This window comes from Oculina patagonica, chromosome 12 (genome assembly GCF_052425735.1).
Source record: "Oculina patagonica isolate OP01 chromosome 12, crgOcupat, whole genome shotgun sequence".
Lineage (NCBI taxonomy): Eukaryota > Metazoa > Cnidaria > Anthozoa > Scleractinia > Oculinidae > Oculina > Oculina patagonica.
Window position 1 is genome coordinate 16,541,148 of NC_135769.1, and position 24,299 is coordinate 16,565,446.

Here is a 24,299-nt window from a genome sequence, read left to right on the forward strand (position 1 = left end):
ACCAAAAACCTACAAAATACAACAGAGTATATTAAGAAAAGTGCGCAATAGAAACATGAAAAACACATCATAACATAACATGATTAGCGCGCAATAGGAACAAGAAAAAAACCAACATCATATAACAAGATATCTGCGCAATAACAACCAGAATAATAGAACATCATATAACAAGATTCGTGCGCAATAGCAACAAGAAAAAATGCAACAAAACATAACAAAATGTGCGCGATAACAAGCCAAATAATATAACATAATGTAACAAAAGAAGTGCGAACTAGCGCACAGCAACTTACCACTTAATATAACAGCATTAATCTGCACCAAAGACCTACAAAATACAACAGAGTATATTAAGAAAAGTGCGCAATAGAAACATGAAAAACACATCATAACATAACAAGATTAGCGTGCAATAGGAACAAGAAAAATACAACATCATATAACAAGATATCTGCGCAATAACAACCAGAATAATAGAACATCATATAACAAGATTAGCGCGCAATAGCAACAAGAAAAATACAACAAAACATAACAAAATGTGCGCGATAACAGGCCAAATAATTTAACATAATGTAACAAAATAAGTGCGAACTAGCGCAAAGCAACTTACCACATAATATAACAGCATTAATCTGCACACAACACCTGAAAAATACAACAGAGTATATTAAGAAAAGGCGCAATAGAAACATGAAAAACACATCATCACATAACAAGATTAGCGCGCAATATGAACAAGAAAAATACAACATAATATAACAAGATATGTGCGCAATAAGAACCGGAATAATATAACATGATAAAACAAGATTAGCGCGCAATAGTAACAAGAGAAATACAAAATCATATAACAAGATATCTGCGCAATAACAACCAGAATAATAGAACATGATATAACAAGATTCGCGCGCAATAGGAACAAGAAAAATACAACAAAACATAACAAAATGTGCGCGATAACAAGCCAAATAATATAACATAATGTAACAAAAGAAGTGCGCAGTAGCACACAGAAACTTACCACAAACTATAACAGCATAAGTGTGTACCAAACACCTACAAAATACAACAGAGTATATTAAGAATAGTGCGCAATAGAAATACTGAAAAACACATCATAACATAACAAGATTAGCGCGCAATAGGAACAAGTAAAAATACAACATCATATAACAAGATATCTGCGCAATAACAACGAGAATAATAGAACATGATATAACAACATTAGCGCGCAATAGGAACAAGAAAAATACAACAAAACATAAGAAAATGTGCGTGATAACAGGCCAAATAATTTAACATAATGTAACAAAATTAGTGCGAACTTCCGCACAGCAACTTACCACATAATTTAACAGCATTAATCCGCACCAAACACCTATAAAATACAACTGAGTATATTAAGAAAACTGCGCAACAGAAACATGAAAAACACATCATAACATAACAAGATTAGCGCGCAATATAAACAAGAAAAATACAACATCATATAACAAGATATGTGCGCAATAATAACCAGATAAATATAACATGATATAACAAGACTAGGGCGCAATAGAAACAAGAAAAATAAAACATAATAAAACAGGATATATGCGCAATAACAACCAGAGTAATATAACATAATGTAACGAGATAAGTGTGCAATAGCACACAGAAACTTACCACATTATATAACTGGATTAATGTGCACCAGACACCTAAAAAATACAACAGTGTATAACAAGATTAGTGCGCAACAGAAACAAAAAAAATTTATAATAAAACAAGATAAGTGCGCAACAGAAACAAGAAAAATACATAATAAAACAAGATAAGTGCGCAATAGGGACAAAAAATATACAACATAATATAACAAGATTAGTGCGCAATGGCAACCAGAATAATACAACATAATATAACAAGATGAGTGAGCAATAGCAACCAGAATAATTTAACATAATATAGAAAGATAAGTGCGTATAATAGCAAACAGAAACTTACCTCATAATAATAGCAGGATCAATGTGCACCAGACATTTGAAAAATACAACAGAGTATAACAAGATAATTGCGCAACAGAAACGGCTTATTTACCTTGCTGCCTGTTGTTTTGTTCCGAAACGAGTTTTCGTAGCCTGTTTGTTTTCTCCTTTCTTTTCCTTCCTTTTCAAGTACTCTCTAACCTGAGAAATGGAGACACAGTTATTAAACAGCCACATTTGCCGAAACTGTTAAAACCCTTTTTGTGTACTTTAATTCAGCGTTGTACCTACCTCATGTCCCTGCCTTCCAAAGCCGTTAGTCTCAATCCAGGTACTCATAAAGTTGACTTGCCGCTAGTTTGTTTGTCACCAAGATGGACGCTCAAATCATGCACGTTTTTGGCTACTGGTGTATTTGGCGCAACTAATTCGAATAAACAAAATTGTGGAAAAAAAGAGTTAGCATAAATGAGCATGTCTGCTCCAATCAAGTGTTCGTGTCTATAGCAACGCACGAGAAAAAATCGCAAGATGAAGAAGAAGTAGTCTTTGTATAGAATGCTCATTTTGGTATTTTCCGGGTATTTTACTATGACAACTCAACTTGATCAACTATGTTTTAATTTTTTAAGTTTTGTAAAACAAATCCAAAACTCGACTAACATATCCTTTGCGATCGCAAATTATTTAAAACTGTAGAATAATCCCGCAAACCAATCAAAACAAAAGCAACAAGTACAAAAGTACTCAGCAACCCTTCATAACAACAATTGCTATGTTTGTTCACTAAAACTGTTAGCAAGCGCCTTTGGTTGCGGCCAGATGGCTAGGATGGAAATGTATTACAGCTTAAAAAGTTGATGCTAAATCTCAAGTTGTCTCTATGCATGGCCGTAGTTTGATTTCTATCCTCAAATTAAATTTGTATCTTCCTTTTAGATGCTCAAGGGAAAAAAGTATTCATGAAATCAGTTGTCTACCAATAATTTCAGAGCAGTTTGGACCAAAAGTCTGCGAATTCCTCGTGACGAATACATTACATAGGATATTCAGAGAAGCTGGAAAAACGAATTGAACAAGCTATGAAAAAAGTCATGGTGGCTAAACTGTAGAATACCGGGCCACTAATTTGCATCTCATTGAATTTGAATATTTTCTTTTGTTTCTACTATGTTTCGTTCTTAAAGCGTTCATGAGATATGTAAATAAGTGCCCCGGTATTGCAAAATCGCTCCGTCATGGTTTATTTACCTTGTTGCCTGTGGTTTTGTTCCGCACCGAGTTTTCGTAGGCTGTTTGTTTTCTCCCTTCTGTTCATTTCTTTTCAAGTACGCTCAAACCTGAGAAACGAAGACCCAGTTATTAAACAGCCACAGTTGCCGAAACTGCTAAAGTTCAAACCCTATTTGTCTACTTTAATTTAGCGTTGTACCTACCTCATGTCCCTTCCTTCCAAAGCCGTCAGTCTCAATCCAGATGCTCATATAGTTGGCTTGCCGCTAGTTTCTTTGTCACCAAGATGGACACTCAACTCATGCACGTTTTCGGCTGCTGGTGTATTTGGCGCAACTAATTCGAATAAACAAAATTGTGAAAAAAAATAATTAGCATAAACGAGCATGTCTGCTCCAATCAAGTGACCGTGCCTATAGCAACGCACGAGAAAAATTCGCAAGATGAAGAAGAAGCATTCATTGTATATAGCATGCTCATTTTGGTATTTTCCGAGTTTTAAAAACTCTCTAATCTTTTCAATGTCATGTATACGTAAAAGCGGCTTGGTGAAATTATCTCTGTGTTTTGGAATTACAAGCTTTCATCACTTCGTTGCTGTGGATAGCGAAGTTTTCTTTGCAAATACCAGTGGATAGTGCTTTATATGGTGTTTATAGCGCTATCCATCCTCTGAAAATCTTGGTCTTTTTGCTCTTTCGGCATTTCTGTTTTATGGTCGTCAACTCTTAATAAAGAAGTTAACACAGAAATAAAGCAATGTAATTAGAGTCTAATAGTTATATTATTCGCGCTTCAGTCAAGATTTCGCATTGTTTCACTTGCATAATGTTTCCGCATAAGCATTCTGAGACCTGTGAAGGTTTTTGTCCTTTCAAACTGAAAAGACTTTTAGACTGTCTAATTTGCCGAAAAAAATTATAAAAATATATTTAAAAATTAGTGAAAGCGTTCAGTAAACTTATATTGCTTCAAATTGCTTTATGTTGCCAATATAACCCTGTCTGACAAAGTGAATACCGTGAAGAAATGATCCCGTCGCAGTGAATTGCAATTAAAGAAATTGCAAAAAAGAAACCCCCCCAAAAATTCCTGGCTTCAATGGGAAGCCAGAATTTTACTTTACGTCAAAGTGAATACTTTAAGGTTACTATAATTAGCGGCTGCTAATTTTAGCGATTTTAGCAAGTTGGGCAGAAATCGCTTTATTTAGTGTTCGCTAAAATTTGTTCATAGGTCAAATTTAATACTCGTTATCTTGAAGTGCCTCCCCCCAACCCCCACCCCAAAGGGAAACAAAATAAAGCATAGTTGACTTGAAAATTAAATTCTTTTTAAAATGGATGTTAGAAAACTTGTTCTTTCTGGCAGTGCAAATGTTCGTTCAATTCCAAGTGAGTTTGTTCTTTTACTGAACATTTATTTCCATCTTACTGTTCATTAAAAACTGGTTTAGACGATATTGATAACCTTTTAAATTTTTCGGAAAATCGCTTAATTAGATAGTCGCTAAATCTTGCTCTGAAAAAAAATCGCTAGAATAAGAAGCCGCCAGGTGTATGAAAGACATATATGAGAACTGCAGATAAAGTGATGAAAGTGTGTTAACAATTTAAGTAATTGTATTTTTTAGCCTGAAAAAAATTTCATGGCTACGACGGGATTTGAACCCGCTGATGATCTCCGCGATACTGGTGCGTTGCTCTACCAACTGAGTTATGAAGTTTTGACACGTTCAATTTGATGAGTCTCTTTCTAAACTTCTCGAGCTTCTAGATAGTTTTGGAAATTGCTCCGGCCTGAAAGTTGATAATGATAAATCAGAGATAATGCTGCTTGGAAATTGCACTAATTATTTACTTAATTACGAACTTTCCAAAATTTAAAAAAAAAAATTAAAAAATTCCGTTAAAATTCTTGGGATTCACTTCACTTATGATTATCGCGCTAAACAGAACCTTAACTTTGACGGCTTGATTAAATCAATAAAGGAGAAGTTAAGAATATGGGGATGGAGATATCTTACCATCATCGGTAAGATTCAGATTGTAAAAACGTTCATCATTCTAATCATTTTATATCGTGCAAGCATGATTTGTTTAGATAAAGAATTCGTAGATAAGGCCAACAAAATAACTTCGATTTTATTTGGAAGGGAAGATAGTACTTGAAAGTGAAACGCTTAGCGCTTGCATTGTTAGCGACATCGAAGATAGTGGACTCAAAGCTCCGCACTTGGATTCTATTATTAAAACTCAAAGGATACGGTGCTGTAAACGACTCGCGAGTGGATACCCACGCAGTTGGAAAACCATTTTGCTGCATTATCTTAAAACAAAGTAGGGGGTAAGTATATTTTATGTTGCGACTTTGATTTCAAAGCTTTGCCCATCAAGCTACCATTTTTTTACGAGGAATGCCTAAAAAACTTTGCAGAATGCTCTGCAGCAAGGAAAGGGTGTTTTCACTCAGACTGTTCGGAAATTATTCTTTGGAATAACAAAGCTATCTGCATTGATGGTAAATCGGTGTATAATCGCAGCCTAGAAAATATCGGTATCATCAGAATAAACAATCTCATTGCTGAAAAGATAGGCGTACGGGCAACTTCGGACCTGGGGGGCGCAGAGACCTTATTGCCCCCCCCCCCCCCAAAAAAAAAAAAAAAAAATGACATGCGTTGAAAGCGAATGGACAACAAACTCGTGCATTGAAATAGTTGTGTACAAACCATGCCTGCTCGCTTAAAGGAAACGTAAGTTCTTTATTTAATTTCGTGGCATTGCCCGAAGATGTCGATGAACTGAATCCTTTTTCTTCTGAAATATTTTATTTATTCACTCTAGTTTAGCAAAAATTAAAGTATTTTTAGTGAGCCAACTTACATGGTTTTTGCCTACTTGAAAGTTATACAAAAGCATTTGAAACATTCAGGGGAAAATGGGTTAAAACATTTCGTCGAAATTCTGAGCTAGCCCTTTGAACTAACTAAATGACCCAAATCATTACCTTCATCACATTTGTAACAGCTTTGCTAACTTCTGATCGCCCTCGCCAATTTCCTACTCACTTCAAAATGATTACAACTGAATCAAACTGAGGAGTCACGCCCAATTTGCAAGAGAAACTGAACATGATTATATCAATTTGCGAGAGGAAACGAAAGCAGATAAATGAGAAATTTAAACTTTTAAACCACAAAGTTCGGTTTATTTCTTAAACTTTTTCTGTTGATGTAATTCGTTTTAAACGTCTTAATGAGATTTTGCCCGAAAAGTTTCGGCACTGGGTGTGTGTGTGTGTGGGGGGGGGGGGGGGGGGGGGGGGGCTGCAGCCCCCCGCCTCGTCCGCCCCCGCCTTGTACGCCTATTACTGAAAACAATAAGCTGATAACGATACATGAACATGCTGAGAGAACTTAAAATTTTTCCGCTTAATTGATGCATTTAGACTTCTTTGTGTGTTCGAAGCTCTTCCAGCTGAATGGCGAAAAAGTCCTTAAAGACTTGCAATTATACTGCTATTGAACCTTTTACCCTTTAAAATTAGGTTCGGCCAACTTTAAACGGGCAAAACGTTTTAATAAACAAGGCTGTTTCAAAGACGATTTACAAAGAAATTCGAAATAGAATCATTACTCCACCGACTGCTCAATTCAAATACAATCGCTTATTCGAAAATGCGAAAATGACGATGTCATTCATGGTTGTTCATTCAGTGCGCGCAATGCTTTTTTATTTGCAAAAATATCAGTTATATGTGCAGCAAACCCGCCATAGTGCATTATTTTAATGCACCGTAAAATTTTCCATATTAGACGGACTACTATATGGAAATTTTGTTTTGCATTCCGTGCAGTCATCCAGAAAAGTCGAAAAGTTCTGTTCCATTCGCCAGTGGAATTTTCCGGATTTTTGGTCGAATAGAACTGGGTACGAAAATGTACCCAGCGTCCCCAGCGCGCCTTCTGAGCGCGGCAAATTTGTTTTTCTGCGCATTACGTCATTTACGTCAGATGTTTGACACTTGTGCTGTGTTGAAGCGAGCACGAGGACAAGCAGCTAAAATACTGGTCGTGTTCTGGAACGCTTCTGCCTTCTGTTCATCTCTATTTGCAAGTAAGTTTTCAAATTGTTTTGTTGTGTTGTTTTCTGTTCGTTATCCTTTCGCTTTAAGCGGTTTAATACCTCCAGTTGATTTTCATGACCTGCAAAATGTCGAGCGCGAACGAAGCGAGGTTAGCGTCATTCAATTTTGACTTTCTAGGTTTCCATCGTTGAGTCGAGTCGTTTTTATATCTGCGGGAGTTCCAATTTTATTTACTTCTTTGCTATTTTAACGTGCAAAGCTCGTTTAGTTTACCTCGTGGCACATGCATAAGTTAATAATGAAATCCAGTTCGGGTTTATACCATCTTACGAAGTTGACGGAAGAAATTTCGAATTCGAATTTTAAGTTTTACAATATTTGCTAAAGGCCAGAGAAACAACTGTAACTAAAGATGATGAACTTTTTTATATTTATTTGGTCAGGGGAAGTTTATGTTCGTCAGGAAAAAGTTAGGAAATTTTTAACTGATTTGTAACTGATACTTGGAGTAGAGAAACATCGTTTGAGTCCAATTAAATTTTTGTGTACAATTATTTTGGGCTTTTAACTGACAGTACACTTGATTACAGACAAGCAGTTATTTTTAAAACAGAAATAGTGTTTCATTTCTTAACTTTGAGGAGTCGAGAATATTTGAGATCCTTGGGCGGGAATGAGTATATTTATTGTACATGCATGCAATTTCCTTTCCCTACTTTGCCTTGCCTGTACCAGTAATTGTCAATGTTCTGTGTGAGGAAATGTGACAGACGAGACACAGCAACGCAAATCCCGAGAGGCCCGACAAATTAAACAGAACAAATGCGGAAAACTGTTGCGCTTGGAGCACTCGCCATCTGGGCGAGTGACCTTCAAATTGCACTCACCCAGTCTCCTCCATTAAATCAAAGTCTCTTCGAGATACCAACTTTTTGCATGAAGTATGAGTCGAAAGTTTATCCTGTGCATTGTTCTTTGAACGTATCATTACAGTTGCTTTGTAGTTTAGTATCACAATTTCCTATCTTCGCGGAGGAAATGCAGCCATATAATTTTGTCAAAAATGGCTCGTCCGCGCCGGGTATTTATACACATATTCCTCAACATTACACAAATAAACAGTGCAAATTTCACCGAGATCTGACAATTCTATACTTTAAAATTGCAAGGACCTTTTAAGGCAGTTGATTACGGCAGCGAAATTAGCAAATGAAACAGCAAAATATGCGTTCGATGCTTTGTTTTTGCGACGCCATATTTGAATTGGTATAGGTAGACCACTGTTCAATGTGTTCAAGGCCGTATCGTCACGATTGCTCCACGAAAAAGCGCGAAAAAAATACAGATATTTCCGACTACTGTCGGAGAAAACATTGCGCATATAATTGTGGCGTAAACAAATCCATACACTGAAGCTGCATTTTGTCTGGTCTCTGCGAGGGTCGGATATCAAGACAGCTTCTTCGTGGGCTTAAGAAGGATTAAACAAAATCCATATATACAGTGAATGCTTTCGAATATTTATATTATTTGAAGATGAAATACGAAAGAATTTTGCTGTCTTTGACTGAAATTCCACTCGAACTGCGTAAATACGATCGCATGTTGTAAAGCCGATTCATGCAACATTGCTGTCAATGCGAGGTCACGTCCCTAACGACCTAGGCTGATGACGAAATAGAATGGCGCTTGTAGCGAGCAAATTTGGCCTAATTTTTAACCGCTCCTAAGCTTAAAGAAACCCCCACCTCTTGCATTTTGTTTGAACTTCAATATCTTTGAAAAGAGCGAGATATTTTTTAGTATCGTTTGTAATGTAAGTGCTAGTGATTATTTATTCGTGTTTTAGCGTTAGTTATGCAATCCATTGTTTGTGCGAAGCTTTTTATAGATCGCCTTTCAGACACACGTGCGTTGAGATAAGAAAGCTGACATGTCACTTTTAAAATTGTTATATAACGTTTGTAAATGTGACAAGTCACGTTTTTTCCACGAGATCGCAAGTGATCACCCACAGCGGAAAGTAATCCCTTGAGAAATTAAAAAAGTCCCTTGAGAGTGTTCCAAATTTTGCCCAACATAACTGCTATTCTCCTACCTTCGCTTTTAAACAAGCAAAAAAGTTGAAGAAAGGAAAATTTAGGCCCCTCCCCCCACGAATAATAAAATGTACAACTTAATTTTTTTAGTACGTTTGATACCCACCGTGCCCCCGTAGTGGTCGATCACGATACAGACAGCAACTGAAGCCTATTTCTTTAATGAAAAGTTGCCAAAAGTAGACCTTACTCCACAATAAAAACGCGAGCACACTTCCATCAAAAGTTGAAGTAGTTGCAAGCAAATAGCTTTGATGGAGATTTTAAAATGTTGGTAAGCTATCGGCTTATGGACAGTGTAGATTATTTTAGAGTGGAAAGTAAAAGTTCCGCTTATTTTTTAATAATATTATATTGAAAATCGTGCTCGCCAAACCGGGCAAGTGATCAGTGATTTGTACCCGCCCGACAGTTTTCAGACTCGAGTGGGTGAGTGGGCGAGCGCTAATTTCCAACCCTGTTTGACCGTTAACTGTTTGCAATTCCATCTCCTTAGTGAATGAAAAAGAGAGGTTTCTTGCACCTGATTCACACCAGACCACGAAGGATATTATCGTCGTTTAAGCCTTTTTCAAAGCTTGGAACAGCTCATATATTTAGCAGGTGAGTGACAGGTAAAATTGAATTCAATTATGATCATGATATGTAAGTATATAAGACAGCTAATCATCCATTTTTTTAAAATAATGGTAAGAAACAAAAGCTTGACTGTATGATCATCTGGACACTTGATTTAAAACTGTCATTTGAGAATAACTGTAGTACACCTGTTGGCTATTTTGATTATTCCTGTTCTCTATGTTACCATTTTCTCTGTGGCATGAGTGGATCCACTTGGAGTGGATCCACTTTTTCTTTTCTGTTTACATGCGTTTCAACAAGACACATTTGGTTCTCAAGAATAAGAAAGGCAGTTCTGGTAAGTAAAAATGCATATGTTTATTATGATTAAAACTTTTGTTTGATTTTGCTTTGCTTAATTGCCAAATTCTCCTGGGATGTTTTTACATACTCATTATTTAATACTCCAAGTGCATATTATTTTCTATCAACTGGCTATTTTTATATGATACTATTGGGTGTTTGTACATGATAATTTTAAGTGCCAATGCTTTTTAGATTTTGGGTATTTGTACATGATTAATTTAGGACCAGACCACGAAGGATGTTATGGTTGTTTAAGCCTTTTTCAAACCTTGGAACAGCTCATGTATTTAGCAGGTGAGTGACAGGTAAAATTGAATTCAATTATGATCATGATATGTAAGTATAAGGCAGCTTATCATCCTTTTTTTAAAAAAAATGGTAAGAAACAAAAGCTTGTATGATCATCTGGACACTTGATTTAAAACTGTCATTTGAGAATAACTGTTAGTACAATAATTGTGTTGGCTATTTTGATTATTCCTGTTCTCCATGTTACCATTTTCTCAGTGCATCCACTTGCAGTGGATCCACTTTTTTTTCTGTTTACATGCGTTTTAACGAGACAAATTTGGCTCTCAAGAATTAAAAAGACATTTCTGGTGAGTAAAAATGCATATGTTTATTATGATTCAAACTTTTGATTGATATTGCTTTGCTTTTGCCTTAATTCTCCTGGGATTGTTTTAGATGTGTTTCAACGAGACACATTTGGCTCTCAAGAATAATAAGGACATTTCTTGTAAGTAAAAATGCATAATTATGTTTATTATGATTACTATTTGGTATGTGATAATTTCAAATGCTTTTTTAATATTTGGTTTATATGATAATTTTATGTTCATATTTTTTACTATTCGGAATATGATAATTTTTGGTACATGCTTTTTCATTTTTGGGTATTTTTATGTGGCAATTTTAAGTACATGCTATTTTTACTATCCAGTATATGTTAATTTAAAGTACAATATATGCCATTTTATTCTTGGCCATTTTTACATGACAATTTTAAGTGCCTGCTTTTTAGCTACCGGTATTGGGCTTTTGTACATGATAACTTAAAGTGGATGCTATTTTTGCATTCGAGGGTAGGAGAACGCTTCCTAATTTTGTGGTGGCCTGTGGTCCCGTGGTTGTCCCGTGAACGCGCAAGCGAAAGTCGTTCTATGTGTCGTTCTGTGTATGTCGGTATGTGGCAGGATGGCCTCGATCTCATGCGAGAAGACATTAGAAAGCAATTAATTGTGTCACAGCAACGTCAACAATGACATTTAGCCGCAAAGACAGCGCACGATAAAAAAAAAATTCATTAAGCCGATACCGCTAAGCTGTAAACAATTTTTGCGTTCAACGGTAGGACAACGCATCCTAATCTTGTGGTGGCGTGTGGTCCCATGGTTGTCCTGTGAACGTGCAAGCGAAAGCCGTTCTATGTAATAGGGATTGTGGTAGGTTGGCTAATTAGCTGCTTCGTGCGCTGTTGGATTGGGATTGTTTAACACTGATAGTTTCAAGTGATGTTGGACGCACGCTTTATGCTGAGCGCACGGTCGTTTAAAATTTGTATGACGATATAATCACTCTTGTAACTCAGTTTATGTTTGCTAACCTTATCTTGGGTGCCTCTCTTGAGTTGAACGCATGCCCCTGCCAGGGAAACCAAAAAAACTAACTAACAAATGTAAGAAGACTATAAATTAAGGTGTGTGGTGTTTGCCCCCACAGACAAAAAATCCTAGGTACGACCCTGTTTTTTCACAGGATATTAATTAAACAACTCTTTAACCAATTAGCCATTTGCTTGCAGATACTGGTAGTTATGTCTTTTTTATTTTTTGTTAGCCTACTTCTCCGCTCAACTCAAAAAGATATTTTTTTATAATTTAGTGTATTTTTACAATTAACTTAGGTAAATTAGTTAGTCTTTTTATTCTTTTTAATCCTTTTATTGATCTTCTATTTTTACTATATACAATTAAGTTGTATATATAGATGTGTAACTTTTAATGGTAAATAACTTGTCAAGCGCTATTAAAAAGTAATGATAAGAAATAGGTCTGCAATGCATACATGTGAATATCACATGTAATTTTAGTTATAAGGCTAAAATTGAATTGTTAAAAAATTAGGAAATTTAATTTCTAGGTTAAAATATTTCCTAAATGAAGAAGTGTTATATAATTTTACGTGCATCCTTTTTTTACTGCTTTGATGTTTTTACTTAATAACGATGAGATCTATATCCAAATGCCATGCATGTTTTCCTGGTGTCCTTGTAAACCACTTTAAGCAATTGTGATGCGCTCACCAGTGATGTACTTCTCGCAATATTTAACAACTTTTATGCAATCGCCATGCATTGACACTGATTATGACATGTTCATTTAACTTTCTTCTCACAGTAATAAACAACTTTAGAAGCAAATACCATGGCCAGCTGGCTCCATACATTCTTTTTTTGCTCCTTTTCATAGCCATAAGAAGCCACTTTTTAATTACACCCAAACTGTATTAACTTCTTTAGATTACTTGTTGATCCAGTCACGGCATTGATACACATTACTGAAAGTCTGAAAAGCCCTATAGGGAGATTACTATTAAAGTCCTTATCTTACCTTATCTTATCTTATCTTATCTTATCTTATAAGTTAAGGGCTAGCACAAAATGAAAGGTTAGACCTTCCTCCTTCTTTTGTCAAGAGTACTTGTCGATTCAACACGATTCGCACAACAAGATCCACATTACTGGAACTCAAGGGCTAGCACAAAATGAAAATAGAAACCTTCCTCGTTCTTAAAACATTCCATCAAACAGAATCGATTTGATTGAATCGATTTCGACCGACTTGCACAGTCATGACCTGCATCACCTAAAGTCAACTTGGCAAAAATGAGGGTTAAAAATGTTAATTCGATTCGAACCGATCAATTCGATTCGATTTGTCTGCCTTGATCTCTATTGGAAAAAATGGGGGTTAAAAACGTTGTTAATTCGATTCAAACCACTCGATTCGAGACAATTTGTCTGCATTGACCTCTACCCGACATACCGGAAGTCAACTTGGCAAAAATGAGGGTTAAACGCTGTAAGTTCGATTCGAACCGATCGATTCGAGAAGATTTGTCTGCCTTGATCTTTACCCGACATACTGGAATTCAACTTGGCAAAAAGGAGGGTTAAAATTGTTGTTAATTCGATTCAAACCGATCAGTTCGATTTGATTTGTCTGCCTTGATCTCTACTGGACATACCGGAAGTCAACTTAGAAAAAATGGGGGTTAAAAACGTTGTTAATTCGATTCGAACCTATCAATTCGATTCGATTTGTCTGCCTTGATCTCTACCCGACATACTGGAAGTCAACTTGGCAAAAATGAGGGTTAAACGCTGTAAGTTCGATTCGAACCGATCGATTCGAGACATACGATTCGAGACTCTACTGGACATAACGGAATTCAACTTGGCAAAAAGGAGGGTTTAAATTGTTGTTTATTCGATTCGAACCAATCAATTCGATTCGATTTGTCTGCCTTGATCTCTACCCGACATACCTGAATTCAACTTGGCTAAAAGGAGGGTTAAAATTGTTGTTAATTCGATTCAAACCGATCAATTCGATTCGATTTGTCTGCCTTGATCTCTACCCGACATACTGGAAGTCAACTTGGCAAAAATGAGGGTTAAACGCTGTAAGTTTGATTCGAACCGATCGAGTCGAGACGATTTGTCTGCTTTGATCTCTACTGGACATACCGGAATTCAACTTGGCAAAAAGGATGGTTAAAATTGTTGTTTATTCGATTCGAACCGATCGATTCGATTTGTCTGCTTTGATCTCTACTGGACATACCGGAATTCAACTTGGCAAAAAGGAGGGTTAAAATTGTTGTTAATTCGATTCAAACTGATCAATTCGATTCGATTTGTCTGCCTTGATCTCTACCCGACATACCGGAATTCAACTTGGCAAAAAGGAGGGATTAAAAATTGTTGTTAATTCAATTCGAACCGATCAATTCGAGACGATTTGTCTGCCTTGATCTCTACCCGACATACTGGAAGTCAACTTGGCAAAAATGAGGGTTAAACGATGTAAGTTTGATTCGAACCGATCGATTCGAGACGATTTGTCTGCCTTGATCTCTACCCGACATACCGGAAGTCAACTTGGCAAAAATGAGGGTTAAACGATGTAAGTTTGATTCGAACCGATCGATTCGAGACGATTTGTCTGCCTTGATCTCTACCTGACATACCGGAGGTCAACTTGGCAAAAAGGAGGGTTAAAAACGTTGTTAATTCGATTCGAACCGATTGATTTGAGTTGAAATCTTTAGAAATTTCATATCTCCTCGCAACCATGTATCGTGTACATCCTCTATGTATTCAAACTGTCTGTTTTTTATATAACTCTCTTCTCCTTGCTGTGTTCTTTGTCTTCTTAATATTTTTCAGGTTTGTTTTTGCCTGGATCACCTGGATGGCAATCTATCCGTCTGACTGGTGCTATTTCTGGATATATAATTATGTGTAAAAGGTAAGGTATGGCTACACTGAAATTTAATTTTCTGGGATAAAATTTGTGACTTTTGTGAGGCCCCGTAGACTTTTGTTATAAAGACAACATCTTGCCAAAAGAGCAATTTTTTATTTGAAGAAGTTAATTGGGAATTTGAGTGAAAAGAAGTTTCAAAAGGTATTTTGAGAGTTAATTATAATTAATGTAGTAAACACACAGAATAAGATTAAATCTTATTGTGAAAAGCAATTAACTACTTTACCTAAATTTAGCATTCTTATTTTTTTCAGAATCAACCTTGAGAGTTGTGGGTGCGGCTTACATGTACATGTATGTACAAGTGCAGCTCATACACAAGTCCTTTTATGGTAATTAAATTTTAAAATGGAACACAAATCAATTATCTGCAATTTTTAAATTTAGCAAACAATCTCTTCTCTGAAAATCCGTAAAATTATATTTCATAATTTACAGTGATTTAAAACGTGCTGTTACAAATCATACGTTACATTGCATTGAAAAGCAATACGCTAGATAAATTTCGAAGTTAACGGAATTAAAAAGAAGCGCGCGCGCATGCAGCTTTTTAATTCCGTTAACTTCAAAATTTATCTAGCGTATTGCTTTTCAACGCAATGTAACGTATGATTTGTAACAGGCACGTTTTAAATTACTGTAAACTTTCATAACCGTCACACTGACGATGACGGATATACCGTCGAAACATGTTTGTGAAAATTAAAAAGTCATATTTCATAATACTTAAATCCTAACAGGGCCTCTCTTGTGTCTGTTTACAGCTTGAATCATCATTGTAAATTGCACCTCAAAAGAAGACAAGACCCTAAAAATGAGGAAGGTTTGTTGTATCAAAATGGCAACAATGAAAAAGTAAGTATACAATTATTGTAACCACATTGCACACTGGCTCTTTAATTTGCAGTATTAAATATGCTTTTTGAAGTGTAAACATGCATGTACAGTTTGATAACCTACTTTTCTTGAAAATAACACCAAATTGATTTAGTCACCCTTCTAATGTGTTTTTTCATCCAGCTGGTAAATGTGCCCAGTAGTTTCCTGACCTTGCCTTAAGACTAAAGCTTGTGTTATTTTGTTTCATGAATTTTGAAACAGTAGCGATGACTGCAGTCTAATTTAAATCACCTGAAACAGTCACCTTCAACAAAGACACTGGTTGCTAATTATCACAGAGCTACAATAAACTAAAGTATATCTTTGATTACTTTTCAGGCTAGAGAAGAAGTGTAAATCAATCAAGCATGTTCCTATTCCTGTCCCACAAAGAAGGAGTTGACAAACAATATTCTAGTACTGTTGAGATGCAGATTGCTTGGACAATGCTTTCGAGCTGTAATAGCGGAAAGGTAACCTGAAATTTTGGCAGTTTTCTGTTTCATATTCGTTTTTGAGCAGAAGGGTCAGCGGGCTTAATTTTTTACAGTATTAGGTGAGGGATTAGTGAACACATGATGCATATTTTAAACAAGACTGAATTGATCAAAACCCTTTCTTCTTCTTAATTTCCTGGAATGAAACTTCTGGCTTTGTGTGGCCCTGTTAGGGGGTCTATCCATAATCCTCTAGGTAAATTTTGGAAATAATTCATATCCCAATTAGAAATAATAACCCTAAAAGTGATGACTGATAATAATCTGTACTTACATTTGTGTAACATACATAATAATCCGTGGTCTTTTGTAATAAAGACAACATCTTGTCAAAAGAGCATCTCTTTCTGAAGAAATTTGGAATTTGAGTGAATAGAAGCTAGTAGAGTAAATGCACAGCATAAGATTATATCTTATTGTGCATAGCAACCAACTACTTTAACTTAGCATTCTTAATTTTTTTTCAGAGTCAACCTTGAAAATTGGGGGTGCAGCTTATACACAAGTCCTTAGGTAATTTTATAATGAAACACAAAATTAATAATCTTCAATTTTTTACATTTAGTAAGCAATCTCTTCTCTGAAAACCCACAATATTCCATAATCCTGAAACCCTTAACATGGCCTCTTTTAATTTGTGTCTGTTTACAGCAGTGAGCTTAAATCATCAGTGTGAATTGCACTTCAAAAGAAGAGAAGACAACATGTCTTCGATACATTTTCTTGCATGTGTGGATGTTTGAATTTTTGCCCCTTGACTACATGTCGGTCCCCATTACATCCCCTGCTTCATGCCCCTTCAGTGTGAAGAACACATGATTTTGTCACTGTAACATGACCCCCTGCGTGTTGTCCACATGTGTGCATGAAGAGACCTTTTAAGACCTAACATAAGCTTGTGTTAATTATTTCGTTTTATGAATTTTAAAACAGCAGAAATGAATGAAGTTTATTAATCACCTGAAACAGTCACCGTCAGCAAAGGCACTGGTTGCTAATTATCACAGAGCTACAATAAGCTTTAGTACATATTTGATTACTTTTCAGACTTGAAAAGAAGTGTAAATCCATCTAGCATGCATTGATCCTCCTATTCCTGCCCTATGTAAAAGGAGAAGCACTAGTGGGCAAACATTTTAGTACTGTCGTGATACAGATTGCTTGGACATGCTTTTGAGCTGTAATTAAGGGCAGAAAGGTAACAAAAAAAAAATTTTGGCAGTTTTTAATTTGTACAGTATTGGGTAAAGGGATTAGTGAACACATGATGAAATAAAACTGCATTGATCAAAACCAGGGGTTTCATTTCCTATAGATCTTGACCTGTTAGATCAAGGTGTCTAGTGGACTCCTCACCTTCAGGGCTGCATGGTGTCATTGGCCTTCCCCTTTTTTAAATGTGTGTGTTTAGTCTCAAAAACTCAAAAACTTTTTCTGCACATATTTTCCATTCACATGTATGTGTTCTTCAAAGCATCATTAAAGGGGCTACGTCACAATTTTTTTTTTAGTGTAAGTGCAAGAGTACAATAAAGGTTGTTGTTAATTGTATTTATTTTCGTTAATTAACAGCTCTTGACTTCAAATTGGCAGAGCAAAAGTCTTTTATTGGCAAAATCATGGCCATATTAAAATCTAGGATGATTTTCGAGCATTGTAAATGGCACTTTCATACAAATTGAGATAAACTTGAAAATCGTCAGCCTACGTTTTTCAAGTCTACCCAAAAGCAGGACTGGTATCTTTGGAAGGAGGATTATTTTCTTCAGGTAAAAGTTGTAAAATTGAGGTCAAGTGTCTTCAAGAATAATACAGCAAAACATCTGGATAATTATGTTATTGATGGTCAATCAGGCCGTGTTTTCTTTGTTCTAGCTTCCAGGATGGAGTACTGGATGTAAGGATTTGCGTGAGCCAAGTATTTCAAGAATGAGGAGAAAGATTATACACCAGACCCAGTATTCTTCTGGGTAAGTAAAAAGAAATATATTTTAATAGTATTGTAAGTTAAATGACCTTTAGATGTTCTTAACTTAATATATAGCTTATAATAATTTATTAGGGCCCCATGGCCAATGGGTCCAAGTGTTCTGCCAGTCAAACATATAAACATTGCCATATATATAGTAACTGGCTACAACCCTTTTTTTTCTTTTTCTTTTTTTCAGTCACACAGGGTGGTCGCCATGCACATGATTACGTTATTTGAAACCCTTTTGCATGCAAGTCAAATATATGCCATCATTCTGCCGAACAGGGACCTTTATTGCCTTCGCATGTCATGAAACTCAAAACCATTTTACAAAATGAGGAGTAGAATATGATGAAACAAAATATTCAGGTAAAATAAACTTGCCAGTACATGCTTTAACTTATTCTGCTTGTTTGCTGAGCACCATTTTTATAAAAAATAATTACACTTTTGTATGTAGCAGGTTCATTTACATTTGCTATTCCCATTCCACAATAACTGATTGTGTCACGTTCATATCTTTTTGTGATCTTAACTTCTCCCAACTTTATAATGAAACTCATGGTAACTATAACGTCTCTCGTTTCAATAAGCTGCTTCTCATCTGCTTTTTCAAGAGAAAAGGATTAAGTGAACAGCGTAAGATGCACTCTTCTGCTATTGATGTAACAAACTTAAAATGACACAAAAACTAGCCCAATGTTGTACCTTATGTTTGTATGTTGTGTTCTTGGGTAAGATGCTGATAAATAAATTGCCTCTCATAACCCAGTGTTGCAAGAGAATTATCAGAGTGAACAGACGAAAAAAAACTTAATTGCCTGTGATTGACTAGCATACCAATGATAATTTTCTTCTTATAAGCCCTGGCCTTGTACAACCTCTTAACAGGTTTTGGATTGGCAATAAATGTGAGGGCCAATTTTTGTGGGTATGGGAGGTGCAGTGGCCTAATGGTTAGCGTACTGGACTCTGGACATTACAAGGTCATGCCCTGGCCGGGTCACTGTATTGTGTTCTTGGGCAAGACACTTTCCCGGGGGGGGGGGGGGGAATACTCCATATAGTGGCCTATACGGGGAGGCTCCGCCCGAAAGGTGTACCTTTTTCAGGCTTCAGGTATATAAAAGGGTAGGGATTTCACAAATTTAGGTATATGAAAGGGTATGTAAATCCGTCATTTAGGCTTTTTAAAGGGCCTTAAATTAAAATATTTCAAACAGACGCACTTTATGGCTGTATTATTTTAATTTATAAAGCGCAACATGAAAATGACAAGAAAACGTCCTGTTCTAAGTCTATGCCAAGTCTTTTAGGTATATCAAAGGGGTACCTTTTTTTCAGTAAAAGGTATACGAAAGGGGTAAAATTTCTGTGAAAGTGGTATATAAAAGGGTAAGGGGTAAGAGCTTGGGGTGGAGCCTCCCCTTATAAAATTTTTTTGAGTGCCCCCACCGGGGACACTTTACTCTCATAGTGCCTCTCTCCACCCAGGTGTACAAATAGGTACCAGCGAAATAATGCTGGGGGGGTACCCTACGATGGACTTGCATCCCATCCAGGGGGGAGTAGAATTATTCCTAGCTGCTAAATGCAATTGAAACTGGGATAGGCTCTGGCAGTATGTGCCACTGGTTCGAGGCTGCTTTTTATTTCCGGGCGGGGCTTATAAGCAGAATAATAAAGGTTTCGAAATGAGCTATAGCAACATTAAATGAAAATTTACAATTTTTTGTTAGGTAAATGGGAGAGGGCCCGGCTTTTATCTGTGTGGTGGCTTATAAGCGAAATTAAAAACGTTTTAAAGGTGAGCCATAACAATGTTGATCAAAATACATATTTTTTTATTATCTGGATGTGAGTTAAGCTTTTAAATACTCATAACCAAATCAAATTCATTTCAATATTTGGAGCAATGTTGAGAGAGGAGGCTTATATTTTCTGTCTAGACAAAGATGATCTTTTTTCCATTCAGATAATGAGTTACTTGTGTCAGAAATGCAAAAAGAATTAAGTTGGGGTCACAGACGTCATTTCAGAGGTAAAGCATGTAGAAAACTACCCTGATTTTGAAAAATTGGCGAAGATGATCGAACACATGGAGGCAAACGATCTTTGTCACATTTTGCAGAAATAAAAGCAATTTGCGGTGTAGGAAGAAAAAAAAATGTGGCAATCTGGCGCAGACTGAACGACCCCACTATAATAGACCTTCTTAATAGTTTCTTCAAATATTTCGGTTTTGTGATAAATTATTAGGGTCTCTCTTCAATTGGGAACTCAGAGTTTTCACCTTTGTCTGGTGCTTGTGGCATCCTTTATACAGTCACTCAGCGGATCATGACTTAGAATAAAATATTAAATTACTGATTTTTTTGTTGAGATTCTTGAGTAATAATCCTTATATATTTCTTGAGTAGATTTGAGAAATCTTTAGTATTGTATTGACTCATTTTAATTTTATTGGTTCATTTATGAAAAAAATTGCAGTCCTTTGTTCTCAATCCATGTTTTCCTAGTGACCCCATTCAGGTAGCCTCTTTTATATCTGTATGTCAGTACATTTTAACAGTAATAATTGTTCAAGCTAGGGATCTTTTGCTTGCAAATATTAAGTATTTTTGACTTTCTTTGCAGGTTCTATAATTTCACAGGGCTAGTTTAACAAAGTCCTAAGAGGAAGGCCAATGCATTACTCACCAACACTCAATGCAGAAAAGTACAATTATAGTTATTACATCCAAACTGTAATGCTACAAATAACAAGAAGCGAAGATCGAAGATGAAAGGACATTGATGTTGTCAGTTGGATATGCTGTGTTTGTCATTCCAGACAAGATGTCTTTTCTACTGACAAATACTATTGAGAAGATCAAGCGATCCACTACTGATTTCTCCTTACATTGTTAGTCCACTGTCCATCAGTCAAGTGATGAGAACAAGGACAATCATCAACTGGAGGATACTGTCTTGATAAAACACCAAATTCTCAAAACAAACATTAAAAGAAATGTATGGGAATTAGTAAGAAGAATTGAAATGAAACGAAACAAAAGAATAACTAAACAGCATCTTGATTAGGAACGATCTCAATTGCATTTACTTTTAACACACATTTACATAATACATTAATGATGATCAAAACAAAACCAGGTTCGTCATGACCTCTTCAGTCGGTTGCCATAATAGATTTGAATCTGCAGGATGACTTTATGTAAGCATACTTGTAAAGTGTATCTTGTTACCAGCTTCCAGATGACAACATAAACAGTAATAACTATACACTGAAAACAAAATATTATTAACAAATACTTTAAAAGAAGATGAGCATTCAATTACGTAACATTTCAATGACCACATGCCATTTTACATTTTAAAATTTTACAAATAACAATGTGCAGGGTTTAACGTTCATTGAAACATCTTAATTATGTATTTATTTAAATTCTTTAGTTGTTATAAAATCTTTAGTTGTTTCAAATAAATACTTTAAGATAAAGATGAGCAATAGAATTACATAAAAATTTTGATGACCCCATGCTGGCATGCACATTTACATTTGATATTTTACAAATGACAATGTGCAGGGCGTTCATTGAAAGCTTATGTAGTTCACTCGCTCCTCTTAATCTTTATGTATTTATTTTAAATCTTTAGCTGTTAAAAATAATAACTTAACAATAAATAAAATTTAAAAGTAGAAATAAAAACTTTTGGAACCTGCTATCAAGGTATTTTTCATGTGTGGTTACATGAAGTCATCGCACTTTCAACTTTTAAATGGCAACCAACTGAAGAGGTCACAAATTTAACTTGCTTTGCAATTTCTTATTTCATATGTGAAAGTGTGTTAAATTTCAATGCAAGTGCGGTTGTTCTCAATTGAGGTATTAGTCACTGAGATTTGTACTAGGATGTTTACATAGCCAATACATCTTAGTACAGTCAACTCTCTGGGTATCGTTTATTGTCCGTTATAGCAAGAGTCCCGTGGTAGTGGGAGTCATTTCCAGTCAAACCTTTTTCGCCGGGGATCTGGATTTTGTCCGTAATAGCGAGTGTCTGCAAGGCGAGAGTTGACTGTACCAGTAACCTTTATTTGGGAAGCTCGGAAACTATAACAGTAAAGAGTTGTGAATAAAATGAAAATAAATGCAAGCTGCTATTGTAACTAGCGCTGTCTGAATTGTCTTCTGTGATCAGGGACTGCAAAGCCGGGGAAGCTGGGGGAGGGGAGGGGCACAAAAAAATAAAGACTTGCTAAGAAAAGAGTCTCTAAAGCTCGCCGCATCAATCCACTTGTCACCCCCCCCCCCCCCTGCCTTCCCATTGGAAAAATGTTCCGCGGTCCCTGGCGATTAGTTGGATTGTATAAAAGGTAATAAGTTCTCATCTTGGAAGGACGGAGTTGGAGTGGAAAAGTAAAGGACTGAGGGGAGGGGGGTAGACTTGCTCACAAGTCGAACTCACAGGGGTCTACTACCACCAAACTGGAAACGAGAAGCGAACAATTTTTAGAAAGTTTAGTGGGGGGGGGGGGGGGGGGTGCTAACAATGACCAGGAGTCGCGTACTTTCGCTAAGGATTAATGACCCCTCAATAGGCTAGTTTCGAATTACGATCCACTGATCACAAACAAAGGTATATTGGAATATTAAAAGTCGAGTTTTAGGGAAGTAATTTGAATTTTCTTTTGTTTTATCAACCTCAACCTTGACTTCACTCCTTTTATCTTCCCCTCCTAGGACACATTTCTTCTATCCCCAATCCTCTCCCGAGTAAGAATCCAAGATGGTGCCCGATCTAAATGCGTTCGATTATGCTTGCTGATGATGATTTGATCATGCTCCATGTCATAATAATTATTTTTACTTTATTTTAATATATAAAATTTATTTAAATTTAATTAAAACAGTCAATTTTGTTTGTCTATATTAAAAAATTTTGGTGTTCCAGGTTGTTTCGCGGTGTTCCTCGTTTTATAGACATCCCAAAAGCTTCTGAAGAGACCTTTGGCTGGGACGAAACTCTGCGTCAGTCTAGCCATGAACGATCTTTGTCACAAAGTTTCTTGTGTTCAAGTATACCTGACCTTTGTAATAAAAACTAAGTATGGCTGCCTAATCTTGTTAGCCAATCGTGGTTATTCTGGGCAGCCATGCACTTTACTTTATTTCTTTTATTATTGTATTGTTAGTTAATTTAATTGAATGTAAAGGGTGCAAATAAAGTTGTTGTTGTTGTCATTATTTTTAAGGAAAAAATAAGGAAAAATGTCATGTCAAGAGAAAATTCTGTGTCCCCCTTGCAACCTCAACATTTGTTTCAGAGCCCCCCTATCAAACCCCCCTCAAAATTTTTAGAGCCCCGCGCTCATCATCTTCATACCATCGCCCCCCCCCCCCCCCTTTTTCCATATTAACCCTTTCACTCCTAAACGCGCATTCAGGCGCTATTTGGGGATGCAGTCATTGAACCACTTGTGACGTCATTAATTGGCACGTCAATGAAATTTCGTGATAAGAATCTGATAGAGCTTGGATCGACCTGTTCATTTTGAATATCGGTTGCATTTTGACAGAGCTAATCAAAGAAAAACTAAAACCATTTTTGGTGCAAAATCGTTACTTAAACAGGCCAGTACACCTGTAATTGGTCAAGGTCCCCTTTTCGATAACGTCAAAACTTTTTTGGCTAGAAGAAAGGATATGAAGAGTTGAAAATAAACGAGAATAAGAAAGCGGAAAAAACGGAAGCAAAAGGGGGAAAAAATTGGAACGGTTCAGCAAAAAAAGACAAGTCCATATATTGGCTTATGTGCATGCACCAAAGCGACATATTGTACATTTTTACACAGAATCTTTATTAAAATGTTGCTGAAGTGTAAAAAGTGCTTCTTCTGCAAAGTTGAGGTAAATTCAAGACCATAGCACCAGAATTTCAGTTAAGCGGCTGAAAAAACGCGTTTCGGGAGGGGGGGGGAAGTGGGAGTCAAGGGGTTAAAATGAACTTTCCCTTAGCTAATTTACCCCGAACTAACTCCAGCTCTGGCCCTGAAGAAGACCATAGGCGTACGGGCC

At 36.2% G+C, this 24,299-nt stretch overlaps 1 protein-coding gene and 1 long non-coding RNA gene across 15 annotated transcripts; one reads left to right on the top strand and one right to left on the bottom strand.

The window, feature by feature from the left end:
* Positions 1-1,979: 1,979 nt before the first annotated feature.
* LOC144632638 (uncharacterized) lies at positions 1,980-3,532 on the bottom strand. The gene is made up of 3 exons (XR_013566927.1): positions 3,407-3,532; positions 3,222-3,310; positions 1,980-2,394 (listed from the first exon to the last, which is right to left on the bottom strand). It is a non-coding gene; the product is annotated as an uncharacterized LOC144632638 (long non-coding RNA).
* Positions 3,533-7,189: 3,657 nt separating this feature from the next.
* On the top strand, positions 7,190-22,855 carry LOC144632993 (uncharacterized). 14 transcript variants are annotated; one of them, XM_078491755.1, is made up of 15 exons: positions 7,190-7,321; positions 9,888-10,310; positions 10,541-10,612; positions 10,826-10,917; positions 11,006-14,853; positions 15,126-15,203; positions 15,636-15,726; positions 16,090-16,223; positions 16,715-16,760; positions 17,295-17,445; positions 17,820-18,016; positions 18,123-18,217; positions 18,416-18,588; positions 19,959-20,026; positions 20,857-22,855. In XM_078491755.1, the coding sequence occupies exons 2-5, from the start codon at positions 10,190-10,192 to the stop codon at positions 11,063-11,065; spliced, it is 345 nt and encodes a 114-aa protein (XP_078347881.1). In that variant the 5' UTR covers positions 7,190-7,321; positions 9,888-10,189; the 3' UTR covers positions 11,066-14,853; positions 15,126-15,203; positions 15,636-15,726; positions 16,090-16,223; positions 16,715-16,760; positions 17,295-17,445; positions 17,820-18,016; positions 18,123-18,217; positions 18,416-18,588; positions 19,959-20,026; positions 20,857-22,855. The 14 variants fall into 14 exon arrangements, 10 of the variants coding, with proteins under 10 accessions (XP_078347881.1, XP_078347880.1, XP_078347883.1 ...); XM_078491754.1 differs by lacking the exon at positions 17,820-18,016 and having other exon boundaries at positions 11,006-14,858; XM_078491757.1 differs by lacking the exon at positions 17,820-18,016 and having other exon boundaries at positions 15,612-15,726.
* Positions 22,856-24,299: the final 1,444 nt, after the last annotated feature.